Source organism: Heterodontus francisci, chromosome 20 (assembly GCF_036365525.1).
Source record: "Heterodontus francisci isolate sHetFra1 chromosome 20, sHetFra1.hap1, whole genome shotgun sequence".
Lineage (NCBI taxonomy): Eukaryota > Metazoa > Chordata > Chondrichthyes > Heterodontiformes > Heterodontidae > Heterodontus > Heterodontus francisci.
This window is the reverse complement of record NC_090390.1, coordinates 22,434,225-22,457,405: the sequence shown is the minus strand read 5'-3', so window position 1 is coordinate 22,457,405 and position 23,181 is coordinate 22,434,225. Positions and strand designations below refer to the sequence as shown.

General features: G+C 44.5%; 1 protein-coding gene across 6 annotated transcripts in view; it reads right to left on the bottom strand.

The window, feature by feature from the left end:
• The window catches only part of jmjd1cb (jumonji domain containing 1Cb), a 412,655-nt gene that overhangs the window by 187,883 nt on the left and 201,591 nt on the right, over positions 1-23,181 (bottom strand). For all 6 annotated transcript variants that reach the window (XM_068052437.1, XM_068052431.1, XM_068052430.1 and 3 more), the window contains exon 2: positions 11,422-11,586. In XM_068052437.1, the coding sequence (XP_067908538.1) occupies positions 11,422-11,586 (165 nt within the window). The remainder of the gene's footprint in view (positions 1-11,421; positions 11,587-23,181) is intronic.

Here is a 23,181-nt window from a genome sequence, read left to right as displayed (position 1 = left end):
TTGTTTAGATTTAAGACTCTAGTTTCTGATTGAACTACATCATTTTCAAACTTAATGTAAAATTCTTTCATATTATGGTCACTCTTTCCTAAAGGCTCCTTTACACAAGATTATTAATGAGTCCTTTTTCATTGCTAGATGTAAAATAGGCCATTCCCTAGTTGGTTCCTCAACATACTGCTCCAGAAAACCATCTCGCATACATTCCAAGAATTTGTCCTCCACAACATTAGTACTAATAAAATTTACCCAGTCTATAAGTAGATTGAAACCCCCCATGGTTACTGTATTACCCTTGTTACACACACCTCTAATTTCCTGATTTATGTGATTTACATTACTACTGCAGTTTGGTGGCCTATAAAGAATGCCTGACAATGTTTTCTGCCCCGTGCTGTTACTTAGTTCCACCCAAACGGATTCTACGTCTTGATCTTTAAAACGAAGGTCATCTCTCACTTCTGTACTAATGTCCTCTTTAATTAACAGAGCTATCTCAACATCTTTTCCCAGCTTCTTGTCCTTCCTTAATGTCACATACCCTTGGATATTCAGGTCTCAGCTCTGGTTTCCTTGTAGCCATGTCCCTGCAATGGCTATCAGGTCATACATATGAATTTGTATTTGACCTGACAATTCATCTGTTATACTGCGAATGGTGCAGGCATTCAAATACAGAGCCCTTAATTCAGTTTTTTTTAAAAACTATTTTTGTAAACTCTTGCCCTATCTGCTGGCACACTCTTAAGTTTGCAATCATTGTCCCTTCCTGCCATACTCTGATCATCATTACCTTTATTGCTACCTTGATCTATTGCCGTGTCATTTTCCTTTAATTTACTCAATCTTCCCATTTACGATCCCTTCCCCCTCTTGATTTAGTTTAAAGCCCTCTCTACTTCCCTTGTTGTATGATTGATTGACTAGAACACTGGTCCCAGTATGGTTCAGGTGACGTCCGTCCCAATAGTACAACCCCCACTTTCCCCAGTATTGGTGCCAGTGCCCCAGAAACTGAAACCCACTTCTCCCACACCAGTCTTTGAGCCATGCATTCATTGCTCTAATCTTATTTACCCTATGCCAATTTGCACATGGCTCAGATTATTACCTTTGACGTTCTGCTTCCTACTTTAGTGCCGAGCTCCTCATACTCCCAATGCACAACTTCTTCCCTAGTCGTATCTATGCAAGCTACATGGACCAGAACCACTGGCTCCTCCCCCTCCAAGTTCCTCGCCAACTCTGAGCAGCTGTCGCAAACCCTGGCACTGGGCAGACAACACAGCCTTCTGGACGCTCGCTCTTGGCTGCAAAGGACTGTGTCTATCCACCTGACTATACAGTCCCCTACTACGAGTACATTCCTTTTAATTCCCCCCACTTGAATGGCTTCTTGTTATATGGTGCCATGGTCAGTCTGCTCATCCACACTACAGCCCTTCATCTTGTCCATACAAGCTTCAAGAACCTCAAACTTGTTGCTCAACTACAAGGGATAAGGCTCCTGCACTCCCACCTTCTCATTCCCCTTAACCTGCCTAACTCACAGTCACACCCTCCTGCTCCTGACCACTCACCAAATCAGATGACCCTATCCTAAGGGGTGTGTCTGCCTTCTGGAACAAAGTGGCCAGGTAACTTTACCCCATTCTGATGCATTGCAATCTCTGCAGGTCACCTTTCAGCTCATTAACTGTGAGCCAAAGCTCCTAAAGCTGCAGACACTTACTACAGATGTGGTTACCAAGGATTGCTGTGGCATCCAGGAGTTCCCACATGCTGCAGCCACAACACATCACCTGTCCTGCCATCTTTATTGTGTTAACTAAATTAAGTTTATTTTTCTTAATTAATTTATAGTTGCCCTCTTCACTGAACTCCCTCACTCACCAAACTCCCACCTTCACACTCTATGGACTCAAGCAGCACTCAGAGATCCTTGTAAGTATACTCTCGGAAAAACAATGAGTCGGCTCTGCTAGAGCTCAGAAACCAATTTAAGCTAGCTACCTAATTAACTAGAAATGAAATGTGAAGGCATGTTGAAGGTGGACTACTAGTATCTAGTTCTTAAATTTTATTTCAATAACAAGTGTGTTATCCTTTCTGAAACTACATGAAAGTAAATTGAACGGTTACGACAATTAACCCTCAATCTAATTAGACCCCTCCCCCACCATCCTCTGGACTGCCAAGGACATCTGGGAAAGGTGCAGATGCAACAGCAAGTCAGTTTAGTCTTTTGAACATAGAATGCTCAATATTTATATAGTTCCTTAAAAGTAAAAAAAAATCCCAAGACCGCTGCGGTCAGAATCAAACAGAAATTCACACCCAATGGAAGAGCTACTAAGAGAGATGACTGAAGCATTGGTCAAAGAGGTGGATTTTAAGAAGTGCCTTAAAAAGAGAGGAAGGTCGAGAGGTTGAAGGGTTTAGGGAGGGAATTCCAGAGTGAGAGGCCTGGACAGCTGAAGGCACAGCTGCCACTGGTAACACCAAAGGAGACAGGAATGCACAACAAACCAGAGTCAGATGAACAAAGGACTGAGTGGGGGGTGTAGTTTAAGGGTTGAAGAGAAAGAAGGTCACAAATATAAGGAAAGGTGAGAATTTTTTTTTATTCATTCATGGGATGTGGGCGTCGCTGGCTAGGCCAGCATTTATTGCCCTTTCTGAAAGGGAAATCATGTTTAACCAATTTATTGGAGTTCTTTGAGGGAGTTACATGTGCTGTGAATAAAGGGGAACCGGTGGATGTATTATATTTGGATTTCCAGAAGGCATTTGATAAGGTGCCACATCAAAGGTTAGTGCAGACAATAAAAGTTCATAGTGTAAATGGTAACACATTGGCATGGATAGAAGATTGGTTAGAAGATAGGTAGGAAAGTAACTTGTGAAGAGGACATAAGGAGGCTACAAAGGAATATAGATAGGTTAAGTGAATGGGAAAAGACCTGGCAAATGGAATATAATGTGGGAAAGTGGGAAATTGTCCACTTTGGTAGGAAGAATAAAAAAGATTATCTAAATGGTGAGAGACTGCAGAGCTCTGAGATGCAGAGGATTCTGGGTTAAAAGCCAGCTCCGGTCTGCAAATGAAACCCGACCCGAGCCCGACTGAACCACATCCGATCTGAGCCCAACCCGACCTGAGTCCTTTCATTTTTTCCTGCACCCGACCTGATCTGACCGGAATGTTCAGTTAACCTAGCTTCAGTTTTTCACTTTTTAAGCTTGTGCAGATAAGCAACAAAAACTGTAACTGGACTTTAAAGGTTGTTTAAAAAGTACATTAAGATTGGAGCCACGTACTGGAGGTGCTGATACTATGTGTCCGACCCGGCCCAACCCCGAATGCCAGACCCAGAAGAGCGACCCAACCCGAACCTGACACGTCGGGTTGGGTAGTCATGCTCTAATCTGGGTGTCCTAGTGCATGAATCACAAAAGGTTAGTATGCAGGTACAGCACGTAATTAGGAAAGCTAATAGAATGTTATCGTTTATCACGAGGGGAATTGAATACAGAAGTAGGGAGGTTATGCTTCAGCTATACAGGGCATTGGTGAGACCACATCTGGAGTACTGTGTACAGTACTGGTCTCCTTATTTAAGGAAGGATGTAAATGCGTTGGAAGCAGTAGAGAAGGTTTACTAGACTAATACCTGGAATGGGTGGGCTGTCGTTTGAGGAAAGATTGGATAGGCTAGGCTTGTATCTGCTGGAATTTTGAAGAGTAAGAGGTGACTTGATTGAAACATATAAGATCCTGAGGGGTCTTGACAGGGTGGAAAGAGGGTGTTTCCCCTTGTGGGAGAATCTAGAACTAGGGGTCACTTTTAAAAATAAGGGGTCACCAATTTATGACAGAGATGAGGAGAAGTTTTTTTCTATGAGGGTCATGAGCCTTCGGAATTCTCTTCCTCAAAAGGCAGTGGAAGCAGTGTCTTTGAATATTTTTAAGGCAGAGGTAGATAGATTCTTGATAAGCAAGGGGGTGGAAGGTTATCGGGATAGGTGGAAATGTGGAGTAATCAGTTCAGCCATGAACATAATGAATGGCTGAGCAGGTTCGAAGGGCCGAGTGGTCTACTCCAGCTCCTAAGTCGTATGTTTGTATCTCGAATTCAGAAGGAGGTGGTGAGCTGCCTTCTTGAACCGCTGCAGTCCATGTGAGGTAGGTACGCTGTTAGGAAGGGAGTTACAGGATTTTGACCCAGCGACAGTGAAGGAACGGCAATATAGTTCCAAGTCAGGATGGTGTGCGCCTTGGAGGGGAACTTGCAGGTGGTGGTGTTCCCACGCATTTGCTGCCCTTGTCCTTCTAGTTGGTAGAGGTCGTGGGTTTGGAAGGTGCTGTCTAAGGAGCCTTGGTGCACTGCTGCAGTGCATCTTGTAGATGGTACACACTGCTGCCACTGTGCACCGGTGGTGGAGGGAGTGAATGTTTGTGGATCGAGTGCCAATCAAGCCGGCTGCTTCATACAGGATGGTGTTGAGCTTCTTGAATTTGTTGGTGCTGCACCCATCCAGGCAAGTGAACAGTATTCCATCACACTCCTGACTTGTGCCTTGTAGATGGTGGACAGGCTTTGGGGAGTCAGGGGGTGAGTTACTCCCTGCAGGATTCCTAGTCTCTGATCTGCTCTTGTAGCCACGGTAATTGTATGGCTACTCCAGTTCAGTTTCTGGTCAATGGTAGCCCCTAGGATGTTGATAGTTGGGGATTCAGCAATGTAATGCCATTGAATGTCAAGGAGAGATGGTTAGATTCTCTCTTGTTGGAGATGGTCATTGCCTGGCACCTGCGTGGCATGAATGTTACATGTCAACCTAAGCCTGGATATTGTCCAGGTCTTGCTGCATTTCTATATGGACTGCTTCAGTATCTGAGGAGTCGCGAATGGTGCTGAGCATTGTGCAATCATCAGCGAACATTCCTACTTCTGCCCTTATGACTGAAGGAAGGTCATTGATGAAGCAGATGAAGATGGTTGGGCCTAGGACACTACCCTGAGGAACTCCTGCAGTGATGACCTGGAACTCAGATGATTGACCTCCAACAACCTCAACTTCTTTTGCGCTAGGTATGAGTCTAACCAGTGGAGAGTTTTCCTCCTGATTCCCATCGACTTCAGTTTTGCTAGGGCACTTTGATGATGTGATACTCGGTCAAATGCAGCCTTGATGTCGAGGGCAGCCACTCTCACCTCACCTCTTGAGTTCAGCTCTTTTGTCCATGTTTGAACCAAGGCTGTAATGAGGTCAGGAGCTGAGTGGCCCTGGCGGAACCCAAACTGAGTGTCACTGAGCAGGTTATTGCTAAGCAAGTGCCGCTTGATGGCACTGTTGATGACACTTTCCATCACTTTACTGATGATTGAGAGTAGACTGATGGGGCGGTAATTGGCCGGGTTGGACTTGTCCTGCTTTGTGTGTACAGGACACACCTGGGCAATGTTCCACATTGCTAGATAGATACCAGTGTTGTAGCTGTACTGGAACAACTTGGCTAGGGTGCGGCACGTTCTGGAGCACAGGTCTTCAGTACGATTGCCGGAATATTGTCAGGGCCCATAGACTTTGCAGTATCCAGTGTCTTCAGTTGTTTCTTGATATCACGCAGAGTGAATCGAATGGGCTGAAGTCTGGCATCTGTGATGCTGGGGACTTCAGGAGGAACCAGAGATGGATCATCAACTCAGCACGTCTGGCTGCAGATTTTTGCAAATGCTATAGCCTTATCAGTCACACTGATATGTTGGGTTCCCCCATTTTTGAGGATGGGGATATTTGTGGAGCCACCTCCTTCCGTTAGTTGTTGAGTTGTCCACCACCATTCATGGCTGGATGGGGCAGGACTGCAGAGCTTAGATCTGATCCGTTGGTTTTGGGATCGTTTAGTTCTGTCTATCGCATGCTGCTTACGCAGTTTGGCATGCAAGTAGTCCTGGGTTGTAACTTTACCAGGTTGATGTTCAGGTATGCCTGGTGCTGCTCCTGGTATGGCCTCCTGCACTCTTCATTGAACCAGGGTTGGTCTCCTGGCTTGATGGTAACGGTAGAGTGGGGGATATGCCAGGCCATGAGGTTACAGATTGTGATTGAATACAATTTTGCTGCTGCCCACAGCGCCTCATGGATGCCCAGTTTTGCATTGCTAGATCTGTTCAAAACCTCTCCCATTTCGCACAGTGGTAGTGCCAGAAACACGATGGAGGGTATCCTCAATGTGAAGACGGGACTTGGTCTCCACAAGGACTGTGCGGTGGTCACTCCTACCAATGCTGCATGGACAGATGCATCTGCGGCAGGCAGATTGGTGAGAACAAGGTCAAGTATGTTTTTCCCTCTTGTTGGTTCCTTCACCACTTGCCGCATACCCAATCTAACAGCTATGTCCTTTAGGATTCGGCCAGCTCAGTCAGTAGTGGTGCTACTAGGCCACCCTTGGTGACGGACATTGAAGTCCACCACAGAGAGTATATTCTGCGCCCTTGCCGCCCTCGGTGCTTCCTCTAAGTGGTGTTCAATATGGAGGAGTACTGACTCATCAGCTGAGGGAGGGCAGTAGGTGGTAATCAGCAGGAGGTTTCCTGTCCATGCTTGACCTGATGCCATGAGACTTCATGGGGTCCGGAGTCAATGTTGAGGACTCCCAGGGCAACTCCCTCCCGACTGTATACCACAGTCCTGCCACCTCTGCTGGGTCTGTCCTGCTGGTGGGACAGGACATGCCCGGGGATGGTGATGGCAGTGTCTGGGACAATGTCTGTAAGGTTTGATTCCATGATTATGACTGTGTCAGGCTGTTGCTTGATTAGTCTGTGGGACAGCTCCCAACTTTTACAAAAACCCCCAGATATTGGTAAGGATGACTTTGCAGGGTCGACAGGGCTGAGTTTGCCGTTGTCGTTTCCGGTGCCTAGGTGGTCCGTCCGGTTTCATTGTTTTTTTATTGACTTTGTAGCAGTTAGATAGAAATGAGTGGCTTGCTAGGCCATTTCTGAGGGCATGTAAGAGTCAACCACAGTGTTGTGGGTCTGGAGTCACATGTAGGCCTGGCCAGTTATTGACAGCAGATTTCCTTCCCTAAAGGACATCAGTGAAGCAGATGGATTTTTACAACAAGTGACAATGGTTTCATGCCCATCATTAGACTAGCTTTTAATTCCAGATTTATTAATTGAATTCAAATTCCACCTTCTGCTCTGGTGGGACTCAAACCCATATCCCCAGAGCAATACCCTGGGTCTCTGGGTTACTAGTCCAGTGACAATACCACTACGCCACCACCTGAATTCATGCATAACAATAGAACTTCAATTTTGAGACACTGGTTGACCGGAGAGCCAAAGTAGGTCAGAAGGACAGAGGTACAAGCAAGCAGGATAGGATAGAATACTGGCACCAAAGTTTTTGACAGGGGCAGTTTAAGAAGGGTGGAATGGAAGGCTGGCCAGCAGAGCACTGGAATAGTTGGGTCTGGAGCTGACAAAGGCATAGATAAGGGTTGCAGCAGCAGATGAATAAACTCGTTAGGTCTTTGGCAAATTAGTACGATGCATCAGGACATCGATTCCCAATGAAACACACTGAGCCCTGTAAAGTTTTTATTGACATTCCTGCAGCTACTTTTATTGTTGTATTTAAAATGCAGGCTGCATTTGCTGACAACACAACCACTAGGTGGCACATTACTGGCACATGCTAAAATGCAGCCTCATGGACTGAAACATCACTGTCTGCGACATCTCAGGCAGCACCAGTAATAAAAATGGCAAATGCCACAGAATGTCAAAAATCAAACTTACAGGCCAGAATTTTATGCCACCCCAACAAGCCGAATGGTGGCAGCACGGTGGCGTAAAATGGAGCGGGAGGCTCTGGAAGGCTTTCCCGACCCGCTCCCGCCTCCGCCCCCCTTTACGTAGAGTGGGGGGGGGCACAAAACAACCCGCCCACCCCAGGCCAATTAAAGCCAGCCACTTAAGAGCCTTCACCCGCCACCACGTGGATTTTATGCATGGCAAGTAGGCGTCCTGGGCAAAGCAGGCGGCTTCTGATTGTCTCGGGGTGGGGTGGAGGGCCCTGCTTATCGGGCACAGGGTGCCCTATGGAGGGCCTCCCCACTACCCCAACATCCCCAAGACCCAACATGCCCCCGTTCTCCCCAAACGACCACCCTTGCCTTGCCGGGGCCCGATCGACTGCCCCCGGCGAGGCAATCAAAACTTACCTGGACTCCTGGCTCCATGTCTTACTCTGCGGTTGGCTGGGTTGCAGTCCCAGCAGCAGCCACCGTTCCCGGTGGCGCTGCTGGAACTATGAGCTGCTGGCCCGCTGATTGGCTGGCAGCTCAATGAGGCAGGATTTCCTCCCTCAAGCGGGTGGAAGTCCCGCCTCGGAACAATTAAAGCTCGGGGACCTGTAAAATGCGGGTCGGATCCCCAGGTGAGGCGGAAGCGGGTTCGCCGGCTCCCATCCACCCAACATGAAATCCCGGCCATCGTGATTGAGACCGACCAAGAGAACATTTGAAAAAATCTCTCGCCATTTGTGTGAGCATTCACTTGCAAAAGTTTCCATACTCAGCATTGCTGCAAACTTGTCCATTTTTAAATGTTTCCCTTGCAATAAAATGAATCAAATATTCCAATTCTGACAAGCATATCCTGCTACACTTTCAGTCTATCTGTATGTCTTCATGTGTCATATGAGCTATACTCAAGAGTTGTCAAGTATTTTTGGGGTATGTCAGCTTTTTTGAAACTGCTGGTCATCTTTTTCTAATATTCGAGTATGGTGCACCTGCAGCTGGTAAATGCACTGACCATGGTCTGAGCCACACCAATCCAGAATGTTGCAGTATGATCCCCAGTTTATTGATCTCGGCTGACATGGCAGTGGGAGCATTACACAAGTCCTCAAAACTTAGCACAAAGCTATGTTTTGATAGGACAGAACAAAACTGGGGTGGGTGGTGGGGCAGGGTGGATGTAGAATAAGCTTCATACTGAGCTTCTGCATAAATTAGAATGCAGAATGATCCTGATCACTTTTTTCTCAATTCTGACCAATTTATGCCCAAAATGCCACAAAATATTCTCAATGCAATCATAGCAATGAGTTAAAATAAAAACAGAAATGCTGGAAATACTCAGCAGGTCGGGCAGCATCTGTGGAGAGAGAAGCAGAGTTCATGCTTCAAGTCTGTGAACTTTCATCAGAACTGACAAAGGTTAGCAAAGAAATAGGTTTTAAGCAAGTGAAGGGGGGATCGTTTGGCAGGGAACAGAACAAAAGGAAAGTTGTGTGATAGGACAGAGGGCAGGAGAGATTAAGTAACAAAGATGTCACAGGACAAAGGCAAAGACAATATTAATGCTAGTGGTGAAAGACAAATCATTAATCCAGAGAGACTGTTAATGGCAGAGTACTGAGCAGCTTTGTCCAAAAGCACATGAAAAACAGGCACATGGTTAAAAAATAAAACAAAATGATAAAATAAAACAATATTTTTTTTAAAAAGGCTCGTCATGCTCGGAAACAATTTTGAAACAAAGTTGTAAGTGGCATCTTTCAGATGAAACATTAAATGGAGGGCCTATCTCCCTATCAGACGGATGTAAAGGTTCTATGGCATGACTCACAGATTAGAGTGTTCCCCGAGTGTCATCGCCAATATTTAATCCTCAATAAACTTCACTTTTGCATATAGAATAATCCTGGAGCTAGTTGTCCTGTAAAAATAAGCTTCAAAGTAACACTTTCCACACAACATGTGAAAACCATTATACGCTGTGGAAATTAATAAACTTTTGAGAACAGGAAATGCTGTCAGGCTTGCTGGCTCACAATTTTGGAAACTAGAGGTAAAAGGAAGTGAAAGCATGAAATTAACAGTTGAAACAGTTTTAGTTCAGTGAATGAAAAGACTGAATCCATCTTTGATGTTTGGTTCATTTAAGCATAAAACAGTGCTCAAATGAGACATACTGTTACCTAGTTTATATTTGAGTTTTACCTGGGTTATTTTTAAATACAGAAAACATTGCATTAATCAGCAAACAGGTTTTACATCCAAGATTTCAAGTGCTCATTTTGTATCTTTTAATTGCTATTACTTTCACTTCAGTAAACCAGCAACTTCGAAAACAAAATGATAGCTATTTTCTTTTTGCTGCTTTGGCTGGGATACTTTTAAAGAACAAACTTGGGAATTATGAAGACAGTCTTGGAAAAAAGACTTGGGAAGCAGAGCCAGAAGATAAAATAATGCTATATTTAAGGCAGTCTTTAGGAATGTGGACACAGAAGTCTACCCATATGAAGGAAAAAATATCAAGATCAAGAATACAGTTACAGAATATAAAGGACAAAACAACTTGAAGGCTGAGCCAAATTATAGAGTCATAGAGATATACAGCACTGAGACAGGTCCTTCGGCGCACCGAGTCTGTGACGACCAACAACCACCCATTTCTACTAATCCTACATTAATCCCATATTCCCTACCACATCCTCACCATTCTCTTATCACCTACCTACACTAGGGGCAATTTACAATGGCCAATTTACCTATCAAACTGCAAGTCTTTGGCTGTGGGAGGAAACCGGAGCACCCGGCGGAAACCCACACGGTCACAGGGAGAACATGGAAATTCCACACGGGCAGTACCCAGAACTGAACCCGGGGTCGCTGGAGCTGTGAGGCTGCAGTGCGAACCACTGCGCCACTGTGCCGCCCAAAGAAACCGGTTACATTAAATCCTACATTAATCCCATTTTCCCTCTCACATCCCCACTTTCTCCCTCAATTCTCCTACCACCTATCTACACTAGGGACAATTTTTTTTTACAATGGCCAATTTACCTACAAGCCTTTGACATGTGGGAGGAAACTGGAGCACCCGGAGGAAACCCACGCAGTCACAGGGAGAACTTGCAAACTCTGCACAGGCAGTACCCAGAACCGAACCCGGGTCACTGGAGCTGTGAGGCTGCGGTACTAACCACTGCGCGACTGTGACGTTTTTAAAGTTTCATGGCACCATTACTAGGATGAGCTTTCGTTCCAATTTTGTATTAATTAATTGCATTTATTAATTAATTAAATTTAAATTCCACTTGCTGCTGTGGTGGGATTTGAACCCAGGTGGCCTAGACCTCTGGATTACCAGTTTAGTGACATTACCACGACACCACCTTATTTCAAAAGATTTTTTAAAATTCCAAGAGCAATGAAGCCTACGAAAATCATTGCAAAGTTATCTGAAGGGAACAAAAAATCTTGGAAGATATAAGATAAATTGAATTGCAGATATATAGATTTTTTTAAAGCTGTGTATGAAGTAGATAGAACGTTAACAAATGCATTGGGTAGAAGTCAATTTCATTTGTTTTACTCACCAAAGCAGGCCACTGAATCTGTTTATTCTTAGATCCCTGAGTCTGGCTGGGGTTCTTTCTCTTAGCCCAGACCAGCTGGTGCTCCACCAAGAAAATCTGAAAATCTTCATAAACTTTAACCCACTCACGTTTTTCCCATTCGAGGTCATCAAATTCCACATACACCTAGGGAAAATTGAACAGACAATTAAGTGCACTGCAAAAATCAATCGCCTTCCTCTGATGCTAGTCCACATGATTGTTATGGATGGTACTGTAATTCAAGAACTCAACTGTCAACTAGAAAGCAATACTTTCAAATCTTAGTATGATGGATCAGAGATCTGGCTTGTTTCTGATCAAAAAAAAACTCATGCAATAATCACATTAAGAATATTTTTTTAAAAAGTAATGTGGAAATCTTCATAAATTTTGGAACTACAGTTTAACTGCACTTCACTGTGAAGCTATCTTTTAAATGTGCCCATGTAATCTACTGACCATCTGGAAACTTGCGAAATCTACTGTTATTCGTGAAAAGCTAATGCTCCCATCTAACAAAGAAAACTCTTCAGTGAGCAAAGCTCTGCACGTGCACAGCCCTTGATGTTGAATTCAGATGCAACTAGTATTGAGAGTTGCATTCTGTAGATACTGATCTGAAACATAAGTGACTGCTGACAATGACTGACAGAATTCTGGTCTGTTCTTTGATAAGGAATTTGAAAGCAGTTCTCAGCAAATTCAATTTTCAAGTAGCACAATGCCAGAAAACAAAACATTCTTTAGCAAGATTAGCTGAAATCTAAAAATGAATGTTTATTGTATTCTGGCGATAACTCTGTGCTTGAGAAATCATACACACCATTGTAGTTTCCCAAACTATTGTTAGATAAAACTGATGATCCAAGGAGATCAATTTTCTAAAAGGAACCAGAGAGAGTTTTCTCTACAAGTTTGGTGAAAATTGTCTTTTTTTGCAAAGTATTATGATGACAAATTAGTTTTAAACTGCAGGCAATATAGTATAGATACAGATAAAAGTCAGTGAACCGCTCTTGCTGGGGAAAAACTGAAAATATTTCCCAGTTCACTGAAGTGGTATGTAAGTACTTACAGACCTATTATGCAGCTTTAAAATTCTTCCTCTGTATGAAATCACAGTACAAGCAATTCAGAAGTATTAGGTATTAACATTTAACACCAGTAGGCTTTTAAAATTTGAGTATTGCTGAAAATAGAGACATTGGGCTGAATTTTATTCGCATGCCATGCTCTGTGGCGGCGCGCTTTGAACTCGGTGGCCTTCCGACATGGAAGAGCCGCCGCACAGCCCGTGCAATATTACGCGAGGGGGCTCATTTAAATAGAGTGGGCGGAGCAGCCACCCCCGATGACGCGTAGAGCAGGCGGCTGCCACATCCCCAACAATGGCATCTGGCACCACCGCGCGGCCGCCGGCGCCATTTTTTAAGGGCTTCAGGCCCTTCAGATACATTTTAAAATTTAACAGTCCCGCTCTCCGGGAAATAAAAAAAAATGTTATTTCAACTGTAAATCACTTCTCCCACCCCCCCAATAGGTAATTTATATATTAATTGCTCTCTCCCCCCATAATAAACTTTTATTAGCATCCCGAACTTACCACCCCCCCCAAAATTTGTTCCCTTTGACCCTCAACCCCTTCCCACCATCCCAACAGCCAATTAAATTTGTTTCCCTCGCTCCCCCATCCATCCCGTCCTGAAAATTTTATTCCTTTCCCCCTCCCCACCAGGTTCTCGCCTCGGCACTCCGTACCTCCGAAGATGTGCGAGGTACGAATGGCGGCCATAAAATCGGTGTGGCATGGCCGCCGCCAGCAGGTAAATGCATTTACATATAATTTTGGTTAAACCGAATATGTAGAGTCACAGTCATAGAGTCATACTGCACAGAAACAGGCCCTTCGGCCCATCATGTCTGCGCCGGCCATCAAGCACCCATCCAATCTAATCCCATTTTCCCGCACTGGTCTGATGTCCACTTTCCTACAAAAGGCTGCTCCCAGTTCACTTTGGCCAGATCCTGTTTTATCATATTGAAATCAGCCTTCCCCCAATTCAGTACTTTTATTTCCGGTCCCTTTTCCATAACTACCTTAAATCTAACTGAGTTATGGTCACTATCACCAAAATGCACCCCCACTGCCACTTCTACCACTTGTCTGACTTCATTCCCTAAGATTAGGTCCAGTACCACCCCTCCTCTTGTAGGACTCTGTATGTGCTGGCTCAAAAAGCTCTCCCGATTGCATTTTAAGAATTTTGCCCCATTTAAGCTTTTTGCACTAACATTATCTCCTCTAGTTGAAGTTGAAATTGCCTACTATTATTACCCTATTATTTTTGCACCTCTCTGAGATTTGCTTACATATCTGCTCCTCTATCTCTCCCTGACTGTTTGGAAGCCTCTAATACACTCCCAGCCATGTGATTGCCCCCTTTTTGTTTTTAAGTTCTACCCATATGGCCTCATTAGAGGAACCTTCTAAGATATCAACCCTCCTTACTGCAGTAATTGACTCCTTGATCAATAGTGCAATGCCACCCCCTCTTTCACACCCTCTCCTATCATGCCCGAAAATTCTATACCCTGGGATACTGAGCTGCCAGTCCCACCCTTCCCTCAACCATGTCTCTGTGATAGCAATAATACCATATTCCCATGCGTTAATCAACGCCCTCAATTCATCTGCCTTACTAGTAAACCTCCTTGCATTAAAATAGAGACAATCCAGCCTTGCATTATTCGCCTGTGCCCTCCAGACTGACTTAGTTTCTCTTCTACATTTGATCATACATCACTCCCTACTGTACCTACACTCTGTCTCCCATCCCCATACCAAATTAGCATAAACCCCCCCCCTCCCCACTCCCCCAGCAGCACTAGCAAATCTCCCAGCAAGGAATTTGGTCCCGTTCCGGTTGAGGTGCAACCCGTCCAACTTGTACAGATCTTACCTTCGCCAGAAACAGGCCCAGTGATCCAGGAAACTAAAGCCCTCCCTCCTGCACCATCTCTTCAGCCACGCATTCATCTGCTCTAAAATAAAAAGCAAAATACTGCGGATATTGGAAATCTGAAATAAAAACAAGAAATGCTGGAAATACTCAGCAGGTCTGGCAGCATCTGTGGAGAGAGAAGCAGAAGTTCCGAAGAAGGGTCACTGACCCGAAACGTTAACTCTGCTTCTCTCGCTACAGATGCTGCCAGACCTGCTGAGTATTTCCAGCATTTCTTGTTTTTATTTCATCTGCTCTAACCTCCTATTCCTATATTCACCAGCATGTGGCACCAGGAGTAATCCAGAGATTACAACCTTTGAGGTCCTGCTTTTTAATCTGCTACCCAGCTCCCTAAATTCTTGTTGCAGGACCTCATCCCTCTTTTTACCAATGTCATTGGTAGCAATGTGGACCACGACCTCTGGCTGTGCACCCTCACCCTGCAGAATACTCTATGGCCGCTCAGTGATATCCATGACCCTTGCACCAGGGAGGCAACATACCATCCTGGAATCACATCTGCGACCACAAAAGCGCCTATCTGTTCTTCTAACCACAGAATCCCCTACCACTATTGCCCTCTTGTCCTTTTTTCTCCATCCCAGCACAGCTGAGTCACCCATGATGTTCCGGTCATGACTCCGTGTGCACTCTTCAGAACAACCCTCTTTCCCATCGGTACGCAGAACTGAATACTGGTTAGAAAGTGGGATGTCCTCTGGGAACTTCTGCACTACCTTCCCTGACCTGTTTGTCCGTCTGGCAGCCGCCCAGTACCCCCAACAACCCCCCCCACCACCCCCGACTGTGCTTGCCTAGGCACCGGGTTGACTACCTCCTGAAACGTGCCATCCACGTAGTCCTTCACCTCGCGGATGAGCCACAGTGACTCCAGCCGCCGTTCGAGCTCCGAAACTCGAAGCGCAAGCTTCTGCAACTGGAGACACTTTCTGCAGACATGTTCGCCAAGATCACATGGCACGTCCACGACTTCCCACATTGCACAGGAGGTACATTCCACTTGGCCAAGCTGCCCTGCCATTATTTAACTTTACAATGAAATTTTGCTAGTATAATAACTTGCTAGCTATTTACAATCAGCTTTATCCCTTGTACCTTTGAGACTGAGAAGGCAGAAAAGAAAGAGACCAAAGAGCACCTTCCACTGCAGCCCCCCACCCCCAGCCAGTGAAAATACCCACACTCAACTGACAGCCTCACTCTGTGCAAAAAGCACTAGTACAGCGAATAATTACTAATAATTTACAGGTAGCTATCCTCGGGCTTTAATTTAAAAGGAATCTTTTTTTTAAAGTCTAGTCTATCTCAGCTGTCCATAGGCAATAACAGCTGCCGCCCACTGACCAAACAGCCCACAGAATTTCAGTGATGTCACTATTAGTTTTTTTTCCACTTTATCAAAACAGAACACGCGCTGACACAGTCAGAGAGCCTGCCGCTGCCCCAGACTTCAGGTAAGTGAATGGCCTCGAGCCCCGCTCTTTATTTTATAGCTCTTCTCCAGTCCCGGTTCCTCCCAGGTCCACCGCTGCCCCGGATGTCACTTATCTATTCTAATCCCATTTTCCAGCACGTGGCTCGTAGCTTTGTATGCTATGGCGTTTCAAGTGCTCATCTAAATACTTCATAAATGTTGTGGGGGTTCCTGCCTCTACCACCTCTTCAGGCAGTGTGTTCCAGATTCCAAACACCCTCTGGATGAAATTTTTTTTCCTCAATTCCCCTCTAAACCTCCTGCTCCTTACCTTAAATCTACGTCCACTGGTTAATGACACCTCCTCAAAAGGGAAAAAGTTTCTTCCTATCTATTCTATCAATGCCCCACCTAATTTTGTATACCTCAGTCAGGTCCCCCCTCAACCTTCTCTGCTCCAAGGGAAACAACCCCAGCTTTTCCAGTCTCGCTTCATTGCTGAAATGCTCCAGCCCAGGCAAATCCCAGTGAATTTCCTCTGCACCCTCTCCAGTGCAATCACATCCTTCCTATAATGTGGTGACCACAACTGTAGACAGTACTCCCAGCGTTTTATACAGCTCTATCATAACCTTCCTGCTCTTATATTCTATGCCTCGGCTAATAAAGACAAGTATCCCATATGCCTTCCTAACCACCTTATCTACCTGTGCTGCTGCCTTCAGTGATCTATGGACAAGTACACCAAAGTCCCTCTGAACTTCCTTGGGTCCTACCATCCATTGTATATTCCCTTGTCAGTCCTCGCAAAGTGCCTCACCTCACACTTCTCAGGATTAAATTCCATCTGCCACAGCTGCGCCCATCTTACCAGCCCAACTATATCGTCCTGTAACCTCAGGCTTTCTTCCTCGCTATTTACGACACCACCAATTTTCTAGCCATCTGTGAACATACTGATCATATCTCCTATATTCACATCTAAATCATTAATGTACACTACAAACAGTAAGCGTCCCAGCACAGATCCCTGCGGTACACCACTGGTCACAGGCCTCCATTTGCAAAAACAACCCTCGACCATCACCCTCTGCCTCCTTCCACTAAGCCAATTTTGGATCCAATTTGCCAAATTGCCCTGGATCACATGGGCTCTTACCTTCTTAACCAATCTCCCATGCAGGACCTGATCAAAAGCCTTACTGAAGTCCATGTAGACTACATCAACTGCTTTACCCTCATCTACACAATTTATATTGTATGAAAAGAGAGTGCTGATTGGTTGGCAAGTGAACCAACCAGCCCATGCTTGCAAAACTCAAAACAGTGTCCCAACATTAGATGTGGTTCCACGATTGGACAACATTTGCTAAATAATCCTCAGAGTGCTAAGAATTACGCTGACAAACAATTTAAGATCGTCAGTAGGGCTCGCAGCGTGACGCATTTATGCGTACTGGAAGCTACATATATTAATACACAGGGCCCTGGTTTCTGCAGACAGAAAGAATATGTACAAACAACGCACCTGTTTCAGCTAAACAATATAAGTGACAACCATTCGCTGGTTCATTCCTCAGGGTAATGCCTTGACAGAGTCAAGCTGCCTGGTTTAAATTTCAAACAAAGCTTGGTAGTTAACTGTCAGTCACTGTTAACTGGTGCATTCTCCATGGCAATGCCTCTACCAGAGTTCACTTGCCAAACAATCAGCACTCTCATCTCAGTATAAATTTGTTGTTTTCCCTTGCATCGGTATTCTTGCAGTCTGTCCTGATGAGTGCAAGATGAAAAGCCTCAACATAATGTCTCTATTTTCAGCAATACTCAAGTTCTGTACGACCAAACGACTATTTGCTTTTAAAATTGTTAATTTTTAAGACCGAGTTGACTTAGGCATTATCTCCTGTGTTTCCGACAAAGTGGCATTTAAATATTCCTTTCCATGCTCACGTCAACTGTTCGGTGCTGTGCTTTCAGCATGTAATTAAAAGCAATTAAAAATATATAATTTTCTAACCATTTCTACCAAATGTTGCGACATACTGAATTTTTTTTTGAGGATTATGACTGACAAAAGGGAGTAATTTCTGGAATTTATTTTGTGATGTTGTAATAAATCTGATCTGAGAACAGTTTCAGCCAGGTGCATATCCAAGGCGACCCTCGTCTTTTGTAGCAATACATGCAGCTGGCTGCAGAATCTGCATAATCAGACTTTGACAGCTTATTCAATGGGAAGTATCAGTCCCAAATTGGTTTCAGTGTGGATTTAAAAGCCTTTATTCAGATGGAATAATTGATTTTTCCTGATAATGTGTAACTTTATAAGACACTGGAATGAATGATTCCAATGCTGGAACTAAGAAAAATGAGAGGAAGTCACAAGGCTCTGGACATTATCACCCAACAATAAATAAGAAATGTTAAACTTAAGCCTGTTTGTTTACGTCAAGGAAATGGCTGCAACACAAAATATTTTTTTTTATTCGTTCAAGTGATGTGGGCTTCGCTGGCTAGGACAGCATTTATTGCCCAACCTAATTGCCTTTGAGATGGTAGTGGTGAGCTGCCTTCTTGAACCGCTGCAGTCCATGTGGGGTTGGTTCACCCACAGTGCTGTTAGGAAGGAGCACCAGGATTTTGACCCAGCAACGGTGAAGGAACATACGAACATACAAATTAGGAACAGGAGTAAGCCACTCGCCCCTCGAGCCTGCTCCCCATTCAACAAGATCATGGCTGATCTGATTGTAATCTCAACTCCACATTCCCGCCTATCCCCATTAACCCTTCACCCCCTTGTTCATCAAGAACCTACCTACCTCTGCCTTAAAATTATTCAAAGACACTGCTTCCACCGCCTTTTGAGGAAGAGTTCCAAAGACTCATGACACTCAGAGAAAAAATTTCTCCTCATCTCTGTCTTAAATGGGCGACCCCCAGTTCTAGATTCTCCCACAAGAGGAAACATCCTTTCCACTTCCACTCTGTCAAGACCCCTCAGAATCTTATGTTTTCATCAATTTGCCTCTTACTCTTCTAAACTCCAGCAGATACATGCCTAGTGTGTCCAACCTTTCCTCAAAAGACAACACTCCTATTCCAAGAATTAGTCTAGTAAACCTCCTCTGAACTGCTTCCAATGCATTTACATCCTTCCTTAGATAAGGAGACCAATATTGTACACAGTACTCCAGATGTGGTTTCACCAATGCCCTGCATAACCTCCCTGCTTTTGTATTCAATTCCCCTCGCAATAAACGATTACATTCTATTAGCTTTCCTAATTACTTGCTGTACCTGCATACTAACCTTTTGCACCAGGACACCCAGATCCCTCTGCATTTCAGAGCTTTGCAATCTCTCGCCATTTAGATAACATGCTTCTTTTTTATTCTTCCTGCCAAAATGGACAATGTCACATTTTCCTGCATTATACATCATTTACCCCAGATCTTTGCCCACTCACTTCACCTACCTATATCCCTTTGTAGCATCCTTATGTCCTCCTCACAACTTACTTTCCTACCTAACTTTGTGTCATCAGCAAACTTCGCAACCATACCTTTGGTCCCTTCATCCAAGTGAGTTATATAAATTGTAAGAAGTTGAGGCCCCAGCACTGACCCTGTGGCACACCACTCGTTACATCTTGCCAACCAGAAAATTACCCAATTATGCCCACTCTCTATTTCCTGTCAGCTAGCCAATCTTCTTTCCATGCCAAAGTGCAACCCCCAATACCATGAGCTTTTATTTTCTGCAATAAGTTTTGATGTAACACCTTATCAAATACCTTCTGGAAATCTAAGTACAGTACATCCACCGGTTCCCCTTTATCCACAGCACATGTTACTTTTTCAAAGAACTCCAATAAATTTAATTTTAATTCATTCATGGGATGTGGGCATTGCTGGCAAGGACATCATTTATTGCCCATCCCTAATTGCCCTTAAGAAGGGGGTAATGAGCCGCCTTCTTGAACCGCTGCAGTCCATGTGGGGTAGGTGCTGTTATCAAGAGATTTCCAGGATTTTGACCCAGTGACAGTGAAGGAATGACGATATATTTCCAAGTCAGGGTGGTGTGTGGCTTGGAGGGGAACTTGCAGGTGATGGTGCTCCCATACAACTGCTGCCCTTGTCCTACTAGTTGGTAGAAGTCGTGGATTTGGAAGGTGCTGTCTAAGGAGCCTTGGCGAATTGCTGTAGTGCATCTGGTAGATGGTACACACTGCTGCCACTGTGCACCAGTTGTGGAGGGAGTGAATGTTTGTGGATGGGGTTCCAATCAAGCAAGCTGCTTTGTCCTGAATGTAGTCGAGCTTCTTGAGTGTTGTTGGAGCTGCACCCATCCAGGCAAGTGGAGAGTATTCCATCACACTCCTGACTTGTGCCTTGTAGATGGTGTACAGGCTTTGGAGTGTCAATAGGTGAGTTATTCGCCACAGGATTCACAGCCTCTGACCTGCTCTTGTTGCCATGGTATTTATATGGCTACTGCAGTTGAGTTTCTGGTCAATGCTAACACCCAAGATGGTGATGATGGGAATTCAGTGATCGTAATGCCATTGAATGTCAAGGGGAGATAGTTAGATTCTCTCTTGTTGGAGATAGTAATTGCCTGGCACTTCTGTGGCACAAATGTTACTTGCCACTTATCAGCCCAAGCCTGGATAATGTTCAGGTCTTGCTGCATTTCTACGTGGACTGCTTCAATATCTGAGGAGTCGAGAATGGTGCTGAACATGGTGCAATCATCAGTCAACATCCCCACTTCTGACCTTATGACTGAAGGAAGGTCATTGATGAAGCAGATGAAGATGGTTGGGCCTAGGACACTACACTGAGAAACTCCTGCAGTGATGTCCTGGAGCTCAGATGATTGACCTCCAACAACCACAACCATCTTCTTTTGCGCTGGGTATGACTCCAATCAACGGAGTTTTCCCTGATTCCCAGTGGCTCCAGTTTTGCTAGGGCTCCTTGATGCCATACTCGGTCAAATGCTGCCTTGATGTCAAGGGCAGTCACTCTCACCTCACCTTTTGAGTTCAGCTCTTTTGTCCATGTTTGAACCAAGGCTGTAATGAAGCGTGGAGCTGAATGGCCTTGGCAGAACCCAAACTGAGTGTCACTGAGCAGCCTACTGCTAACCAAGTGCCGCTTGATTGGAGTGTCCACAACACCTTCCATCATACGTCATAGTATAAATCACAACTCAGCCTTAGCTCTGGCAAGTTCCCGTCCAAGTCACAGACCACCCTGACTTGGAACCATATCGCCGTTCCTTCACTGTCGCTGGGTCAAAATCCTGAAACTCCCTTCCTAATAGCATTGTGGGTGTACCTACCTCACGGTTCAAGAAGGCAGCTCACCACCACCTTCTCAAGGGCAATTAGGGATGGGAAATAAATGATGGCATAGCCAGTGACGCCCACTTGCCATGAATGAATAAAAAAAAGCCCTTAAGGTGAACCGTATTTCACATCACCCATACGCAGCATTGCATCTGGAAGAACTACCAAAGACAAAATTAACTATTTCATCCAGAAAACATTGTACAACAGATATATTCACCTATGGCCAGTTTCTAATTTTGGTTTAAATGCAGTGCTAATTCAGTATTTTGCTGTATGGTTTGTTCACTGTGTTATGCAATCTGTAAAAACAAAAATGGATCCACTCACTTACGCATGCACACATTGGTTTGACAGTGGGGTATTTTTCCATTTTTGGAAGGGACAGAAGAGTATGTTGGGATACCAGATATTCTCCAATGATCTAATACTCTATAACTATAGCCTAATTACTTAACCAATTATGCCAACTTAAACAATGCACAAAGAAAGTAAAGCTTGAGTTTTGTATTATAGGAGAATTGGTCCGCTTAAGTAAACTGCCCTTTTGCCATGAAGACGAGAATTATCCTGGAAAATAGCCTGAACTGTAAAAATGGTTAACAGGAAAGAAATGTTTTGTACACTTTAATCTACTATAAAACTGTAATGGACATCAATTGATTCTACCTCAGTTGAGGGAAGTACCAATACCAATTCTGCAATCCAAAAGTAATGTTGGGATTAATTGCATACACGAGGTCACTAAATGGCAAAGAGTTAGAGACAAAAGACACTTCGATCCCCATCGCCATGCAAGTCTATTTCCTCAAATGACCATCCAGCTTCCTCTTGAAGTCATTGATATTCTTTGCTTTCACCACCCTTGCAGGCAGTGAGTTCCAGCTCATTACCACTCGCTACGTAAAAAAGTGCTTCCTCATATATCCAGAATACAAGATCATTCCATAAAATACTAGGGCTCTGAAAAAGTAATTCATGTTAAGTTATGGTTCCAATTAAGATGATTTGTTTTTAGGAACAATTACTGGGCGCACAACAGATCTAATTTGGATAAATCAATCCCAACTATGTGCTTTCTGAGCATGTTTCCTAATCTCTCCTCACTCTAGAAACACATCTAATTACTTCCTTCGATTTCATACTACCCATTTCAATTACATTATGTAGATAGGTGTCAGTCTTGGCTCAGTGATAGCAATCAGTAGAAGGTTGTGGTTTCACATCCCACTCCAAAAACCTAAGTACACAATCTGGGCTGACACTTCAGTGTCTGGTTGATGAAATGCTTTGCTGTGGGAAAGGCTGTCTTTCAAACGTTAAACCAATGGATCGTCTTGCTTCCCTGTGAATGAAAAATATTCCACAGCACTATTCAAATAAGTGCCGGGGGGGAGTTCATTCACTGTCTTGACCAATACTTATCCCTTAACACCATCACACACAGTTTATCTAGTGCCAATATCATCACCCTCTATAAAAACAAAGGTGACCGCGGTGACTGCAACAACTACCGTGGAATCTCCCTGCTCAGCATAGTGGGGAAAGTCTTTGCTCGAGTCGCTCTGAACAGGCTCCAGAAGCTGGCCGAGCGCGTCTACCCTGAGGCACAGTGTGGCTTTCGTGCAGAGAGATCAACCGTTGACATGCTGTTCTCCCTTCGTCAGATACAGGAGAAATGCCGTGAACAACAGATGCCCCTCTACATTGCTTTCATTGATCTCACCAAAGCCTTTGACCTCGTCAGCAGACGTGGTCTCTTCAGACTACTAGAAAAGATTGGATGCCCACCAAAGCTACTAAGTATCATCACCTCATTCCATGACAATATGAAAGGCACAATTCAACATGGTGGCTCCTCATCAGACCCCTTTCCTATCCTGAGTGGCGTGAAACAGGGCTGTGTTCTCGCACCCACACTTTTTGGGATTTTCTTC